The sequence below is a fragment of the Crocodylus siamensis genome, chromosome 13 (assembly GCF_052110815.1).
Source record: "Crocodylus siamensis isolate JL-2025a chromosome 13, ASM5211081v1, whole genome shotgun sequence".
NCBI lineage: Eukaryota > Metazoa > Chordata > Crocodylia > Crocodylidae > Crocodylus > Crocodylus siamensis.
This window is the reverse complement of record NC_143407.1, coordinates 37,350,518-37,366,517: the sequence shown is the minus strand read 5'-3', so window position 1 is coordinate 37,366,517 and position 16,000 is coordinate 37,350,518. Positions and strand designations below refer to the sequence as shown.

Sequence of the window (16,000 nt, the reverse complement as noted above, 5' to 3'; positions counted from 1 at the left end):
GCCCGGCTCCCCCCAACGCCGGGCACCGCGGTCCTGCCCCTCCCCCCTCACCTTTCTTGTCTCCGGCCTGGGGCCCGTAGTAGGTGAAGAGCCGGTCCAGCAAGGTGTCCTCGTTGCCCCCGGGCTGCAGCGCCTCCTCCTCCAGCAGCCACAGCAGCCCCCGAGCCTCGTCCGTGCGGGGCAGGGAGCGCACCTGCAGGAAGGCCGACGCGCCGCGTCACCCCGCACCTGGGCACGGATGGGCGGGCATGCACCCCGCCGGGACCCCGGGCGTGCAGGGAGGGGAGCGTGCAACCCGCGGTGCCGCAGGGGGAGTTGGGGCTGGCGCTGCTCTGGGCGACACAGGCAGCAGCGGTGCAGGGAAACCTGGGTGCTGAGCGCCTGGACCCCCGGACAGGAACGCAGGGTGCGGGGACAGGATGCATGGAGGCTGTGGGGAGGCACCTGCTGGCATCGGGGCAGGGGACTTACCCAGCCAGACTCCCCCCAAGGGGCCTGGGCTGCCGCACTCCCCAGCCCAGCAGCCCTCCAAAGCCCAGGGGGACGGCCCCTTGCACCAGACCCCCATTTCCCCGTGGCCTGGCGTGGAGCCGTGGCCCCCAAGCGCTCGACGGCCGAGGCAGCCCGGGGGCGCCCAAGCCTGCAGGGCACCCCGAGCTCCGGCACAGCCGGGGTCCGAGGTCTCGAGTCAGGCCCACAGGAGGGGCCCCTCACGGGCACCGCGCTCCCTCCCACCCGGAGCCCAGGGTCTGCGCGCCCCGCACCGGAGATGCGCCCGCTCACGCTGAGCACGACCTGCGGCTACAAACCTCGGTGCCCTTCAGCTAGAAGGGACGGGCAGACGGCGCCTCCCCGCTGAGCCGGCTCAGCACAGGCAGAGCCACCCGGAAGCTGCAGGCCCAGCGCTGCGCGTGCCCGGCTGGGTGTGCATGCACCAGGCTGGGCGTGCAACAGAGGTCCCGCCGGGAGCCGGAGGCAGCAGTGGCTTTGCAGCGGGGCGCGTGCAGGAGCCAGAAACGCCGGCCCCTTCCCTGCCTGCCTGCGCAGGACGCGCCAGGTCCCCGGCCCTGCCGCGGCGCGGTTCGGAGAGCGGCACGGTTCCCGGGCGGGTGAAGCAGGGGTCCGAGCTGCAGGGTGCGGGGAGCATGCGGCGCCGGGAGGGAGGGGAGACGAGACGCCTCGCCGCGCGGACCCGGCTTGTGCTTACCAGTGCTTGGTGAGAGGGCTGGTCTACAGTGGCCACAGAGCCCGAGGGAGCGGGCTCTATGTCATCTAATGCAAGCTCTATGTTTTCCTAGAGAGGACGGACAGACGGAGATTAGTGCCTGTGGCTAGAGATCACGGTTACGGGGCCCGGCCAGGGCCAGCCGGTACGTTAGTCTATCTGAGGGTCTACAACACTCATCCGCGGGGGTCTCCCCAGGCAGCTCCAGTCTCCCCACGGCGCAGGGAAAGCACCGGCATCCTGCTGCACGCCCCGCTCTGCGACCCCAGGGTGCTCCCCTCGCCGGGGGCCTGCCTCTGAGCCTGTGACCCCCGGGAGGCAGAGGGCTTTGGGTGGCCCAGGGGGTGCCGGGGCCACAGCAACAGCCCCTGCCCGGGGCCACCCCACACAGAGGGGGTGAGGGGGGCCAGGCCTGATTTTAGAGCTGTCCCCCATACGTGGGGACAATGTCACGGAGGCTGCGGAGACTGGGCCGCTCCCGGGGAAACCCCTGCTTCCAGAAGCGCCCGATCCAGAGAGGCGGATTAGGACGAGGCCTGCGCTACGGGGTTAGACAGCAGCTGGCGGCTACGGGGGGCGGAGGAGAGGAGAGGGCGACGCTGTCGGTGACGCGACCCGCCCGGGCCGGGGGACGCCTCCGCGGCGGCAGGCAGGGAGCCGGGAGCGCTACCTCCTTGTACCGCTCCAGCTCCTGGACGAAGGTGCGCTCGTGGAAGAGCGCCTGCAGCCGCTCCTGGGCGTAGTTGTGGCACAGCTCCTCGAAGGTGGCGCCGCGGCCCTGGCCGGCCAGCTCGGGGTTCTGGAAGCCCGGCGTGTCCACCACCATCATGGAGCACAGCGAGTGCTGGCTCGACTTGAGCGCCCTGCGCGGGGGAGACAGGGCTGGGGCCGGGCGGGCGGGGGCAGCCCTCCCCGGGGCCAGGCGCCGCTCGCGGAGCAGCCGGGGCACTTTGCTGCGGGCCGGGCTGTGCCCGGGGCCGGGGCACACGCACCTGTTCAGCAGCGAGATGAGCAGCGTGAAGAGCTCCGAGTACAAGCCCGAGGCCATGCCCTCTAGGCACTCCAGCGCCGTCAGCTTGGGGCCTGGGCGGGGAGATGATTCTCCGTGAGCTGGCTCCCGCTTGCCCCCAGGAGCCTTGTAGCCGGCTTCCCCGTGCCCCTCTTCCCTGCACCGGGACCCCTGCGGGTGTCACCGGGAATCCGGAGACAGGAGAGCGTAGGGGCTGGCTCTCTGCTCTGCTACAGACCCCTGGGGGCCTTGGTCACATCCCTTAGCCTCACCATACGAGGTGTGCCTCAGTAGCTGCGCCCCCCAGACAGGGAGCTGGGCGAGCAGGGCGCCCAGGGCTCCCAGAACGTCACCCCCGCTCCTTCCCAGCCGTCAGGCGCCCCCGTACCTGTGCCGTCGCCCAGCCCGGGCTCCTCGGGGCCCTGGCGGAAGGAGGTGGAGCGCTGCAGGGTGCTCTTGGGCTGGTGCTTGAAGATGGCCGAGGAGAGCTCCTCCAGGCTGCAGCCCAGCAGGTAGGCGGCTTTCTGGGCCCACTCGTGCCGAGCAAATTGTTTCCTGCCGGCTGGAGGGGAGGCAGAGTCAGCACCACGGGCCAGGCTGCTCCACGCCGGGCAGCCCATGGCGCCGAGGCGGCCCCCAGCCCGGCCAGGACCTGCCCAGACCGATGCAGCAGCGGGGGATGCTCCCGGCGCATCCCCAGGCGCGCGGGGGCAGAGGGGTCTCGCTGGGGGCACAGGCTCTGACCCCCTCACTCGTCATGCTCAGCTCCGGGGGCACGTAATGGAAGCGTATTTAGGAGACTAGTGAAAGGAGACTTCTGCTGGGGGCAGCAGGGCAGGGCAGGAGCGGAGCGCGGGGTTGAGCCGGGTGTCCAGGGCGCTCCGGCGTGGGCCCGGGGAGCGAGAGCCATGCAGGCCGGCGGGCAGGCAGGCGGGTATCCATGGGGGCAGAGAACAGGCAGGCCACAGGACGGGGTGGCCGGCCCCAGCCAGGGGAACCAGCCCCGCAGGGTGGTGCTGGCAGCACCGGGCACAGCTCTCCCAGCAGATCTTTGGCCAAACCAGCCCTCCCAGCCCACCCGCAGCTGCACGTCACCTCCACGGCATCGCACCAGGACAAAGCGGGGGCTGTTAATGGGGGACGCAGACAAGGGGCCACGGACGGGACAGGACACCGGGGAGCCAGGGCGAGGGAGGAGCTTTACCTTCGTCGGCGTCTGCATTGCAAGGGGACAGCATGCACCATGCAAACAAAAACAGGGGGTTAGAACACACGGGACGGTGCCACGCGGCACGCACACGGCCACGGCCACGCCACACAGCCGCCAGGGCCCGGCCTTTCCCCTCCAGGGGCCCGCAAGCTGCGCGCCTCCCTGCACCGGCACTGCTCGGGCCAGCGGGCACTGCCATGGGGCGGGCGCGCCGCCAGGACCCACCAAGGGGGTGGGAGCAGCAGCACGAGGCCACGCGGCGCCAGGAGCCCGTCTCCAATTCACCGAGCCCCAGCGGCAGGGGCCTGTCTCCGCAGCCAGGCAGGACGCCCCGGCATCTTCCTGGGCACCGGGAGCCCGCGGCCCCAGAACCACAGATCTGCTCCCCAACGCGCCCGCACGGCGCAGCGGCCGCCCACGCCGGGCCCCGAGAGCACCGAGCGGCCGCGCGGGGGCTCGTGGCAGCTTCGCCTCTCCCTGGGCCACGGGGCAAAGCAAACCCCCACGCCGTGCCAGTGCCGTGCTGCCCCCTAGTGGCCCCACAACCCACAGAGCCCGGTGCCCGCCACGGCCCAGACCCCCGCGCCCCGCGGCTGGGATCTCCAGCTCCCAGCACCGCTGCTCGGTGAGCGCTGCCCAGACGGCCCCCGGAGCAGGGCCGCCTGCAAGGCGACTGTGCAGGGCCAAGCAGGGCCCGGCCGCGGGGAGGCCGTACCAGGCGTCCAGCCGGGCCCCTGCCTGGGTCAGCTGCCCCCAGTTGGGAGGGGGAAGGGTTTGGCAGAGCCGGGAAGGGCGCTGGAGCCCGCAGGGCACCGTCCGGCCCCGACCCCCGGGAGCTACCAGCTCTGGCTACGCGGGGCTCTGCAGGGGGGAACGGGAGGGATCGTTAGCCAGGGGCCCTGCGGGGTCCCCGCAGCCAGCCTGGGGGCCTCTGCTCCGTCTCGACGGGGACGGGCTCCCTGCGGGAGCCAGCCTGCTTCACCCCAGGAGGGAGCACAGCACCCACGCCACGTCGCTCCTGCCCCGGGCCCAGCCCCACGGCGCCGGGGGCTCGGCCGTGGCCTGCTCAAGCAGCTCAGCAGTGGCCGGACCGCACTTGGAGAGCGGGGGCAGGCGCTGGCTGGGCCTGGGAGCGCTTGGGGCTGCCAGAAGCCTGGCTCCAGCGCACGGGATGACGCTCGCTGGGGTTCATCGTCCGACCAGCTCCTCTGCCGGACGCAGGCAGGGCCCCCACGCCGCGCGTTACCTTTGGTGGCTCCGGCAGCGCCCAGGTGGTAGATGGCGCCCAGGACGAGCCAGAAGGCCTTCTGCTCCTCGGCGGAGATGCCCATGACCTTCATGGCAGCCTGCAGCTTGCTGAACTGCTGCGCTGCCTTCTGCTTCTCCTCCGGCTGCAGGAAGGGCCAGGCACGGTCACCCGGGGTCTGCTCCTGCCCCAGCCCCCTCCGAGCACGGCCCCGACCTGGGCGTGCCCCCAGGACCTCCTGCAGCAAGAGGGATGGGCTGCAGCCCCAGGCGAGGGAGCGGGCTCACCTTGTGCAGCGGCGCAATCCCGAACACGTTGTTCTCGGGCAGGTGGCCAAAGTGCAGCTCGGTCCTGCGGGGGCAAAGCAGGGCCTCAGCACCGTGGCAGGGTGGCTGCCCCCGAGCTGAGCATGCAGACGGACCTCAGCAGCCCACCTTGGTGCCCAGCTGCAGCACGGAGGTGCCGGGCTTGGGAGCCCTGCAGACCCCTCGCTGTATCCTGGCTGGACCAGCCAGGCCAGGACCACAGGGACCCTCGGGGGGCTGCGCACGGCTCTCGGAAACCCCCTGGGCTGCAGGCTGAGGCGCAGGAGCAGGGGGCACCCGTCCGGCCTTACCTGAGGGTGCTGTCAGCGCAGGCCAGCAGGTAGTAGAAGACGTGGAAGGTGGCCTCGTTGGCCGGCCGCCGGGCCACCCGCAGCTTCTCCAGCAGCATTGTCTGGGGGCAGAGCGGAGCAGCGGGCGCATGGAGCGGGCGGACACTGCCTGCCCCGCGCCCCGCAGCTGGCGCCCAACCCCCCACGCTTCCTCCCTGCCCCGGGGCTGCGTGCCCGGCTGGCGACCGCGCCGCGCCGGCTTATCCTGCCCTGCCGGGCGGCGCGAAGGAGAGAGACACCTCGTTATCACGAGCTAATTCAGCGTGGAAAGAAAATCAATAACCGCCTGCACCTCCCCTCTGCAGATGCAAACACCGGGGAGAGCGCGGCCCAGCGCTCGCAAACGAGCGCAGTCGGCCGGAGGGCGTCTGCCGGCGGAAATGCCACGGAGAGCCGACCTCGCTGCTGGAGGCAGGCGCGTCGGCCCGTGGAGGGCCAGCGGGACCCCAGCCCTGGCTCTGCGAGGCTCCGGGTCACGCGGGGACTTTGGGGCTCCGTCCGAGCCGGCAGCCAGGCCCCAGCACGGGCAGGCGGTCACTCCCGTGCCTGGCAGGGCTCAGCCCCGTGGCGGCGCACGCAGCGCGTGCCAACGCGGACGCGGCAGCCCTGCGGCACCTCTCACCTGGATGGAGGCAGAGGCCACCTGCCCGGCCTGGTCAAAGTCCAGCGAGAGGATCTGGGAGAAGCGCGTGGCGTTGCCGTTCATGCTGGTGCTGCCGTTGCCGAAGGCCTCCAGGACTGTGTACAGCGCCTGCCACTTCTCCGCTGCAGCGTGACCGCAGGCAGCCGCTCAGCGTGTGCCGTGCCGTGCCGTGCCGTGCCCGTGCAGCACCCCCCACCAGGCTGTGCCAGGAGCCCCCGCCTCCCACCCGGCGAGGAGCAGCCAGTGCCGCCCAAACGGCGCGAGGAGCCGAGCCCGGTCAGCGCGCACCCACCTGAGAAGACCTTGCCGGAGCTGCCGGCGATGGTGGCCAGGTACTGCACCAGGTGCTGGCAGCTGGTGGTCTTGCCACTGCCGCTGGCCCCCAGCAGCACGACGGACTGGTCCTGGCGGCTCATCAGCATGCTGCGGTAGGCGGCCTGGGCCACGGCGTAGACGTGCGGGGCCATGTCCTCCCGCCGGCAGCCCTTGAACATGTGCATCACCTGCGCGGGGCGCGGCATTCGCGTGGGGTGGGGGCCAAGCAGCCCGCCAGCCCCTCACCAGCTCAGACACCCCCATGCACACCTAGGGGTCACGGGGGGAAGACCTCGGCCCCACGGGGCCAGCGAACCCCAAGCAGGCTCCAGAGACTGCCAGGAGCAAAGGCGTCTAGCCCGAGCCCCCTGCCACGGAGGCAGCCCCCAACCCCTGGGCGGGCGGGCACAGGGAAAGGTGACAAATGCCATCAAGCCTCGGGCTCTGCGTCGAACCCAGCCTCTTGCCCCCTGCCAGGGACCCTGGGGCTCCGGGCGCGAGCACGGCCGGGCGGACGCTACCTTCTCCGAGTACATGGCCGGGGAGCTGAGCGGGTTGATGATGAGCATGGCAGGCCCCGCGTAGGTGTGCAGCAGGTTGGCGCCGTAGCGCTGGTGCAGCGTGTGCAGCACGCTGGACTCGTTGAGATACACCAGGCTCGCCAGGTCCTCCACGCGGTCGCAGCCCGGCGGGTTTGCCTGTGGGGCAGGGTGGGCACCATCAGGCTGGGAAATCCCCGCCCTGCCCGGCACCTGGGGACGCAGACGGGCTACAGGATCGGGGCCCCCCGGCTCCCACCTTCTCCACGTCATCCTCGTCCACTTCCAGCACGGTGCCGTCGTGGTCCAGCCGCACCTTCACCTTGCCCTCGGGCAGCAGGCTGGCGTCCTCGGCTCGCAGCTGGCTGGCTGCGGGGGACACGGGGCACGGTGGCTGTCTCCGGCCCGCTCCGGCCGGCCGCACGCGGGGACGTGCTGACACCTAGCGGCCGCCGGCTCGGCAAGCAGGGACCACGCATGCAGGACGCCCCTTCCCTCCCCGCCGCGCCGCGCCGCACGCCCCGCGCTCACCCAGAGAAAAGCCATCCTTGTGGACCAGCCACACCTTGTCCGTCTCGTACCAGGCCTCCTCGGCCGCGATCTGCTCCTCCGTCTTGGCCTGCTGGTGGGAAGACATGGGTCAGGACCAGCCCACCCCTGCCCCCATCAGCCCCCATGCCCGGGAGAGCGAGCAGTGCCCGGGGCTGGAGGAGGAAGCCTGCGCTCCGGTGAAGGGAGACGCCCTGCGCCCCCTCCCTCGTCCCTGCCCCACAGTCCTGGTCCTGCTGCCACGTCCGACTGCCCCCACCCACAGGGCTGGACACAGCATGGCCACGGGACACAGCTGAGCCGCTCTCCAGGGCAGCAGGCAGGAGACCCCTGCACGCAGGGCGTCTGCACGAGGCCAGCATATGGAGCGGGCACCAGCGTGCCCCACGTGTCCAAGTCAGCCCCACTCACGCCTGGGGATGGTCGAACCCTTCCCAGACCGGACTGTGCACCGAAGGGGGGGCAAGAAAGCACAACCAGGGATGTGGCGACAACCGCATGCCCGCAACCCCCCGCCATACATACACACACGATGAGGAGAGGAGCAGAGCATGGCAGGGATGACATGCCACACCTCATGCAATAAAACCTACACGCATGTGCAAGCTGGACCACGCTGGGGAGCGCGAGAGGGCCACTCAAACACGAGGCCACACACGCCTACATGTGCACACGCACACACATGCACGCCCTGCCCCGACGCCCACGGGCAGCGTTAACGAGGCCAAACCTGAGGCAGAGAGGTGGCGGAGGCCGGCCCAACCACGGCTGCGGGGGCATCGTCCGCCTGGCCCTACGGAGGCCGCCCAGGAGGAGGGAAACAAGGTGCAAAGGGTTAGTGCCCTCCCGCGCGGTGGGCGCGGGCAGCAGGCGAAGCCGCCAGGAGAAGCAGGTGAAGCGCGTGGGACGCGGCGCGGCGGACGCCCGGCTCTGCTGCTGCTCGCCGCCCGCGGTGCCCCCGCCCCGGCAGCCCCGACCCTGCGGGGACGTCCGCGCCGCGTCCACGCGCACAGCCGTCCCGGCGCGCCGGCTGCACGCTGGGAGGGCACCTCGGGGCGGGCAGCCAGGAGGCGTAGGGGCTTTGGGCCCTGGCACTCGGAGGGGACAACCCAGGCAGTGCCACCCACGGACGCGCCAGCCTGCCGCGCCGGGCGACCGGCCGGCCCCCAGGCTGGAGGGATGGGGGTGAGCGCGATCGGCCCCGAACGCTGCTGGCGCGTGCTGGATCCACCCTGACCAGGGCCCCAGCCTGGTGGGAGAGCTGGGCCCCGCTGCCCGCACGCTCTGTGCGCAGCCCCTGCAAAACTCGGGGCCCCCCAGCTCCACGAGGCTCCTTCTCCTCCAGCTCTGGCTCCAGGGGGCACGGGGCAGCTGCCGCGGCCCCCGCCTGGGGCCAGGTCAGCCCCGGAGGGCAGCAAGCCAGCGGCCCCGCGCCCTCCCCTGCCGCGGGGCGTGACCCGGGGCGGCCAGCGCAAGCGCCACGGACGTAGCGGATGGCGAGGGCGGCGGGAGAAGCCTTACACTCCAGCACGAGGCGCGTGCACAGACACCAGCCCAGAGGCCGACGGGAGCCGGCGGCAGGTCCCCCGGCGGCCGGGGGTACAGTACCTGGCTCGGTGCCGAGGCCGAGGGCGCGGGGTCCAGCTAACGGCAGCAAGGCAAGGAGGAGAGAAACGAGAAGAGAGGGTGAGACGGCGCGGAGGCCGTGGACGCGCGTCGCGGAGCCCAGGCGCCGGCACACAGCGAGGCCGGGGCAGTCCTGCCCCTCCCTGAGGCACGACCGCGGCTCCCGCCGGCAGGCCCAGAGGCTTTAGGCACCGGCACACCCCTGCCCTGTGGACGGGGGCACCTCACAGGCCCCCGCGGGACCCCCGGAGCCGGCCCAGCACCCCGCTCGGAGCAGGGGGTGGCAGGCTCCCCAAGGGACTGGGGCCGTGATGCGCCGGACACGGCAGGCCGCAGACTCCAGCCACGGTCCTGCCTTCCTGCTGACCACCAGGGACAGGTGCGGGGAGCCGGCCCCTGGGAACCCGCAGCTCTCCCGCCCCCGCCTTGCTCCTGGGCCAGTCGCCCGTCCCGGAGCGCAAGCAGCAGGGAGCCGCGGTGCCAGGCACCTCCAGCGCCCGAGCAGGACTGGGCCAGCAGCGCCAGGGCGTGGGGTGCCCAGCGCCCACGGGGATGGGCTCTGTGGGCAAAGCAGCCTCCGCGCAGGCAGGCACAGTGCAGCAGCAGGTCCAGGCCGCGACGGGGGCAAGGACGGACCCTACCCCCAGGGCCGCAGGGAGAAGGCACAGCCAGGTGGGAGAGCCTTGCACACGCACGTGCCATTGGGGCCGGGGCAGCACACACGCGTGCGGGGGGGCAGGAGTGGCGTGCAAGGAACAGAGCCAATTACAGAAGCTGTGAAGATCCTCTCCAGCCTCCGGTGCGCCTCCTCCGGCGGGCTCGGGGGCACGGCAGCAGCCTGGGGGGCAAAGCAGCATCAGTGTTGCCCCGGTGCCGGCTGTGGCGTGGAGAGGGGCCAGGGCACGCGCTCCTTGGACCCGCTCAGCGCAGGAGCTGCCGGGGGGCAGCGAGCCGGCAAGGACCCTGGGCTGGGACTCGGCGGAGCCCCTGCTTCCCGGCGGAGCTGCGGCCCGGGCCCCCCGGGGAGGAGCGGGGGTGCTGCAAGCTGGCAGCACAGCTCCAGCCCCGCACCGGGCTGGGAGCGGGGCACGCGCCGTGCAGGACAGGCCCCGGGGCACGCACGCACAAGCAGCCCCCGCGACGCGGGCAAAGACCATGCCAAATATCCGGGATATTTGGCTGCGGACACGGCTCTGGGCACACGGGCAACCAATGCTTGCTGGAGAAGCCACGGCCCCCTTTGCCGACTCCCTCCCTGCCCCCGGCGCTGAAACAGCCCTTCCGAGCGGAGCCGGCACGGCCCAACAGCCGCCGAAGTCACGGCCCCCGGGCCCAACCCCAGCTGGCACAACTGCCCGGCTAGCCCGGGCCCAGGGGACGCCACCCGGGACCCCCACCACACGCCTGGGGCAGCTCCCTGCGGCTCTGGGCAGTTCCTGCGCCGGCTGGGACCGCGCCGCGGCACCGGGTCAGACACAGGGGCAGAGGCTCGGGCCCGTCTCCTTGCCAGGCTCAGCAAGGAGGCAGCCAACGAGGCCCCGGGTGCCCCCGCACACACGCCACGCCAGCACGCCCTTCAGACACACGGGGTTGGCCACAAAGGGTCGGGAGGGCGTGCAGGACACGTGCTGGCATGTACACCCCACGGACCCCTGCGCACGGAGCGGGCACCTGCCACAGCCTGGGGCACTGCCGGCCCCCGCAGCCTGGAAAGGAAGGCTGGAGGGCGATAGAGGGGCTGGGCCCCACGGCTGCTAGCCCTGCAGCTCACGCTGCTCCCCAGACAGTCCCGGAGCTTGGGGCGAGGCCGCGGCGTGTCCCGGGCACCGCTCCGGCGTGCCTCGTCCCCCAGGCGCAGCGAGCAGCTCGCACCAAACCAAACCAAACCGAGCAGGACGCGTGCTGTGGTTAGGAAAGCCGTGCGCTGCCCCCCGAGACCCACGCGTGCCCAGACCCCCGTGCACACGCACGCACGCACGCACACACACACAGAGCCGGTGCCCGGGCGCACGCGCCGAGCTCCGGGCAGGGTTAGCCACGGGCCAAGGCCCCACACGCGTGCTCTTCGCGGCACTGGTGCTCGCGGGTACCTGGGCTTTGTCGAGGGCGCCCAGCCGCCGAGCTGCAGGTTTTGGGGGCTCCGCTCCGGCCCCGGCCGGCGGCCCCTTTGGCTCCAGCTTCCTCTTGGCCCCCGGTCGCTTCTCTTCCTCCACAGGCGCCCGGGGACCCGGCTTCTTGGGGTCGTTGCCCCCCGGGGCTGCCGGGGGCTCCGGAGGCTTCTGCTCGCCCTTCCTCCCTCCCGGCTGGGGCTGAGACCGGTGGTCCTTGGTTTTGGCCCTCGACATGAGGCTCCTGAGGCCCATGGAGAGCTCATCCTTGGGCTCCGGTTTCGGGGAGGGCGCCGGGGGCGGGAATGCCACTCGCGGTGCTGCTTTCTCCTTGCCGGCAGGCGAGGCCGGCTCCGGAGACCTGGCGTCTCGCGCCGGCTCCTTGGGCCTCCCGGGCTCTTCCCCAGGCAGCACTTTGCGGACCACCTTGCGGACCACCCGCACCACTTTCTTCCGGGACAGCCCCGAGCCATCCTCGGCCTCGGGCTCAGGCTGAGCCGGCGTGCCCGCCCCCGTGCCCTCCAGCCCGTTCACAGCCCGGGCAGGGGGTGCCCGGCTATCGCCGTTCAGCAGGGGCTCCGGGCTCGCCGGTGGCTCCGGGCTCTGGGGGGCCGCCGCCTCCTCCGCGCTCGGGTTTTCTGGCTACGGTGGCAAACACACGCGCTCGCATTACCGGAGGCTGCGTCCTCCGCAGCGCACATACCCCAGCCCATCGTGGGACTCTCGTGCCCCTGCCCACAGCCCCGTGCGGGTGCTCAGGGCACCCCCGGACCAGGACTAGCTGGCTCGGAGGCTGCACCAGTGCTGCCCAGACCAGCCTGCAGGACAAGCCCGTGAGAGCAGGCGCGTCGCACGCACGGACGCTGCCCGCAGGACCCGGGTGCACCCAGGAAGCCTTGTGCCAGCGCCCAGCAGAGCAGGCCCCACAGCCAGCAGCGCAGAAGAGGGGAGGGGGGCACGGAGCCAGGCCTCCCGGCGCCGTGCGCCGCAGCCCCTTTCCCCCCAGAGCGCAAGGGCAAAGCTGAGCTCGTCTCCTCGGGGCAGGCCCCCCCAGCGCCCGGGAATTGGCTCAAGGGACTGGAGCGGGAAGGGTGGGCTATGAGGGGTTAACCTTGCCTGGCGGGGGGCACCAGAGCCCAGGCGAGGACCAGGACTGCAGCCCCCCACGCTCCGGCCGCCGGAGGAGACGCTCCCAGGCGCACGCAGCCTCCGGCCGGACTGCAGTGCAGCAGCCGGCCCGGGAAACGCTGCAGCGAGCTGCCGGGAGCGCACCCTTCGCCTGCCAGCCGGCGCCGTGCGGGAGGGGGACGCTGCAGGGCTCACCGCTTCCTCCATCCCCCCAGCCCGCCGGACCCACCTCGGGTCCCTCCCGGCCGCGAGGAGCGGGTCCGCTGCGCCCGCCCAGCCCTGCGGCTGCAGCCTGCGCCGCGCCGGCTCGTGGGGTGGGGGTGGGGGTGGGGGTGCGGGGAGCAGTTTTGGCACCAACCAGCCCAGCCCAGCCCAGGCTGCCTGTCACGGAGACCCGCGGCAGCCGGACCACGCTTCACGGGCGGCCCGTGCTCCCCTCGCCCGGACGGTGCCCTCTGCAGGGTGCTCAGTCAGCCTCCGAAATGCGGCCACCTCTGGGGAGGAGCTCCCACCCCAGGGGGCAGAGGGCCAGCAACTCAGCCCCTGCCACAGGTGCCTCGCGCAGGCTTGTCCAGGCCTGGGCTTCTCCCCAGCAGAGCCCCCCCTCCAACCCGCCCCCAGGATCCCACACTTACAGCCCTTTCCTCTCTCCCGGGCTTTCTCGCGGACAAAGTTTTGTCCTCGTCCTTAACCTGAAGGGTCAGATAGAGAAGGGGCGCGTTTCAATCGCGGGTTCAACAGGCACGCGCACGCACGTGCGGGGCCGGGGTGACGCAGGGTGCAGCGCGGGGGCCGAGGCTCCTGCTATGCCGGCCCGGTCCCCCGTGGGCCGCCTGGCGCGGGGAGCACGGACACAGGGACTGCAGGTGCCCAGGCTTCGGGGCAAGGGGCCAGGCAGGACCAGCCCCCCGCGGGCACCGTGACTGGCAGGGGCTGGTCCCGGGGGAAGCCTGCACCCGTCTGGCGGGGGGCCGTGGGCCCGGGGCTTCGCTGCCACCGGCCTGCTGCTTGCAGCCGTTCACGAGGAGGGCAGATGCATCTGCCAGGATCGCAAGAGCAGACCCCAGCACCGGGCCGGGGGGAAAGCGGAGACAGGACCGAGCCCCGTGGGACGCAGCCCAGGGCAGGGCTCGAGTAACCCAAGCCGGCTCTCTCGCCCCAGGAGGGGTCTGGCTTTCGGCCGCGTCTCCGGCAGGCTCCGACAGCTGAGCCGAGCCGAGTCACGGCAGCGAGAAAGGAAAGTGAGCGCAGGGCCCTGCCTTTGCCCCTATCAGGCATCTTCTCCCGGGTCCCGCGTCACTGGCTAATCCGGCTGCCAGCCGGCCCTCGCTCGGGGCGCCAGAGCCAGCGCGCGACCCCGCGCCCACGGGAACGGCCCGCTCTGCTCCCCGGCACCGGGCGTCCCCCAGCTCCAGCGCAATTAAAGCGGCGTCAGAAGAGCTCCAGGGAGGGGGCGGTGACAAGCAAAGTTAGTGACGGACACACTCAAACCATGCGCTAGTGGCACGGCCCGCGGTCACGCACACACGCGTGCACCCGCATGCACACACCAACCCGTCCCAGGTCTGGGGCTATCCCAGGCTCCCAGCTGCTTACCGGGTGCCTGGTCATTTCGCTCTGGCCGGACCCCCGGCCCTACACCGCCCTGCCGGCCAGGAGACGACAGCCGCTCTCGCAGGACGCGGCAGCGCCTTAAGAAGGCGTCTCCAATGCCCTGAAGCAGCCCCCGCCTGCCCCACGCTCAGAGCCCCGATTTAGACCCCGCGTGACTCATTTCTCACCAAAAAACAAGGACGAGGTCACAGCCTGTGATGAGGTCAGAGCCCAGGACGGGGACCCATGCAAGCGTCCGTGGCCCGAGAGCGGGGCTGCGTACGCCCAAGCCCACGGTGACAAGGGAGGCCCCAAGGCTGGACGGCCCCCGCCAGCATGCCGCCCACCATGCACGCGCCCCGCGAGCGACACTTCCCTTCTGTTCCCAGAACGCAAACCGCGAGGAGAAGGCCATGGCGCCGGCGCATGGAGCTGGAGCAGGACGGCTGCCCTGGCTGCGAGGAGAGAGGGCAGAGGTGAAGCGCTGCGGTGGCGGAGAGGCGCAGCCACGCGCCCGCGCTGGGGACCGGGTGCTTCGGGGCTCTGAGCGCAGGGCACCGACCTCCTCCTTCTCCGGCCTGGAGCCCAGGACGGGGCAGAGGACCCTGCGCGGAGCTGCGCTGGCCTTGCACGGGCCGGCTCGGCCCTGCCTCCCCCGAGCTCACCAGACAATCAGCCTCTGTCCTCGGGCGCCGGAAGCCGCAGGGACAGGACGGGCCTTGAAGCCCCCGCTGCCCCCACAACGGTGCCACCAGCGGTTCCCGGAGGCGCTGGGCGAGGCTGAGGCCCCGCCAACTCGGTCCGGGCGGGCAGCGCCGGGCCCACTGGAGTCGGGGCAAAAGCGCTTGGCCCGGAGCACGCGGGGCAGGGCCCGGGGGTCGCGGGCGGGGGCCGAGTCACCAGGCAAGCCTGCCCCTGCGCTCACGGGTTATTCTGAGCCGCTGACGGGGCGCCAGGTGCTGCTGGCTGCTGCGCGCCCGGGCAGCATGGGGGCGAGGGGCCCGGAGAGAGGGCAGCTCGCTTGCCCGGCGGCTGCTGGAGCTGCACCGAGCTGCCCGCCGGCACACCCAGCGCAGCCCACGGGGCTCCCAGCCCGTCACAGCCCACCGAGGTACGCGGCCAGCGAAGCCCCAGAGGGGCGAGGGGCTGCCCGTGCTAGTGCCCGGTGCTGGGCAGAGCCAGTGCCCAACCCGTGCACCGGCAGCTCAGACGAGCCCCCCCAAGCCCCGTCGCAGCCAGCCCGGGGAACCAACCCCCACGTTTCCAACACCCCCCCGAGCCCGGGCCGGCTGCACAGCGGAGTCATGGGCGGCCACGTCCGTGCCAGCCCGAGGGGCGGCTATAAATATCCCAGGCACGCAACAGCGGCCTGCCCGCCCCAGCCCCGCGGCCCAGCCAGCTCCCCGCTTGGCACAGGTCGCTCCCACCGGCACTCGGGGGAGCCCCGCATGGGGGTCCCCCCTTACCGGAGGGTCCGGCGAGCGGAGGCGCAGAGCAGGCGGCTTCCGCTGCAGGGCGAGCGAGCGAGCGAAATGCGATCGGCGAGCCCGTGTCACTTCCCCGCACGCCGCCAGAGGCCCCGGGACAGCTGGGCTGATACGGCCGCCCTAAAAATAGCCCAGGAATGCGAGGCCGAGTCCCGCCGCCCCCTCCCTCGCCCCCTCCACTCGCCTCTGCCCAGCGTCCCAGCGCCTGCATGGAGAGAGCCTGGGCCGCGCCGCGCCGCGCCGCCGGAGAGGGCCCGTCGCTGCCGGGAGAGGAAGTGATGTGGGCGTCTGCAAGCCAGGCTCAGCCCCGGGCCTCCGGGCAGGAAGCCTCCCCGAGCCGAGCAAGGCCTGCCGCGCAGGGAAGGGGCCGCGTGGCTCAGGGGCAGGGGCACGCAGCCCAGCACGGTGCCACCGGCTCCGTGCCTGCCCTGGGGCGGAGGGAAGGAGCCTGCGCCGGGCACCCGGCTGCCACGGGGGCTGGCGTGCGGGGTCCCGCCACCTCGGACCTCCTGCCCCCGCGTGTGGCGCGACTGTGGCCGGGAGCAGGCAGGGACCCCCCTCCTGCCCCGCCGGGCACAGGGAGGAGCAGCCGTCTGGGTCTGAGCCGGACTTCCCCTTTGCGAGGACCGTCACCTGCTCCGCCACGTCCCCTCCCGTGCGCTGAGCC

General features: G+C 72.3%; 1 protein-coding gene across 23 annotated transcripts in view; it reads right to left on the bottom strand.

Moving 5' to 3' along the window:
- MYO18A (myosin XVIIIA) overlaps window positions 1-16,000 on the bottom strand; it is a 44,964-nt gene that overhangs the window by 19,339 nt on the left and 9,625 nt on the right. For 5 of the 23 annotated variants that reach the window (XM_090025621.1, XM_090025625.1, XM_090025641.1 and 2 more), the window contains exons 3-18: window positions 8,913-9,035; window positions 8,122-8,184; window positions 7,374-7,464; window positions 7,102-7,211; window positions 6,825-7,001; window positions 6,281-6,491; window positions 5,968-6,110; window positions 5,307-5,407; window positions 4,978-5,041; window positions 4,691-4,835; window positions 3,439-3,450; window positions 2,623-2,796; window positions 2,218-2,308; window positions 1,896-2,088; window positions 1,208-1,294; window positions 52-193 (exon numbers count right to left, since the gene is read on the bottom strand). In XM_090025621.1, coding sequence (XP_089881747.1) covers window positions 52-193; window positions 1,208-1,294; window positions 1,896-2,088; window positions 2,218-2,308; window positions 2,623-2,796; window positions 3,439-3,450; window positions 4,691-4,835; window positions 4,978-5,041; window positions 5,307-5,407; window positions 5,968-6,110; window positions 6,281-6,491; window positions 6,825-7,001; window positions 7,102-7,211; window positions 7,374-7,464; window positions 8,122-8,184; window positions 8,913-9,035 — 1,927 coding nt within the window. Of the gene's footprint in view, window positions 1-51; window positions 194-1,207; window positions 1,295-1,895; window positions 2,089-2,217; window positions 2,309-2,622; window positions 2,797-3,438; window positions 3,451-4,690; window positions 4,836-4,977; window positions 5,042-5,306; window positions 5,408-5,967; window positions 6,111-6,280; window positions 6,492-6,824; window positions 7,002-7,101; window positions 7,212-7,373; window positions 7,465-8,121; window positions 8,185-8,912; window positions 9,036-9,786; window positions 9,856-11,107; window positions 11,768-12,888; window positions 12,946-13,849; window positions 13,989-15,517; window positions 15,553-16,000 lie in introns of those variants that run through there. The other 18 variants (XM_090025631.1, XM_090025644.1, XM_090025646.1 and 15 more) reach the window with 16 other exon arrangements.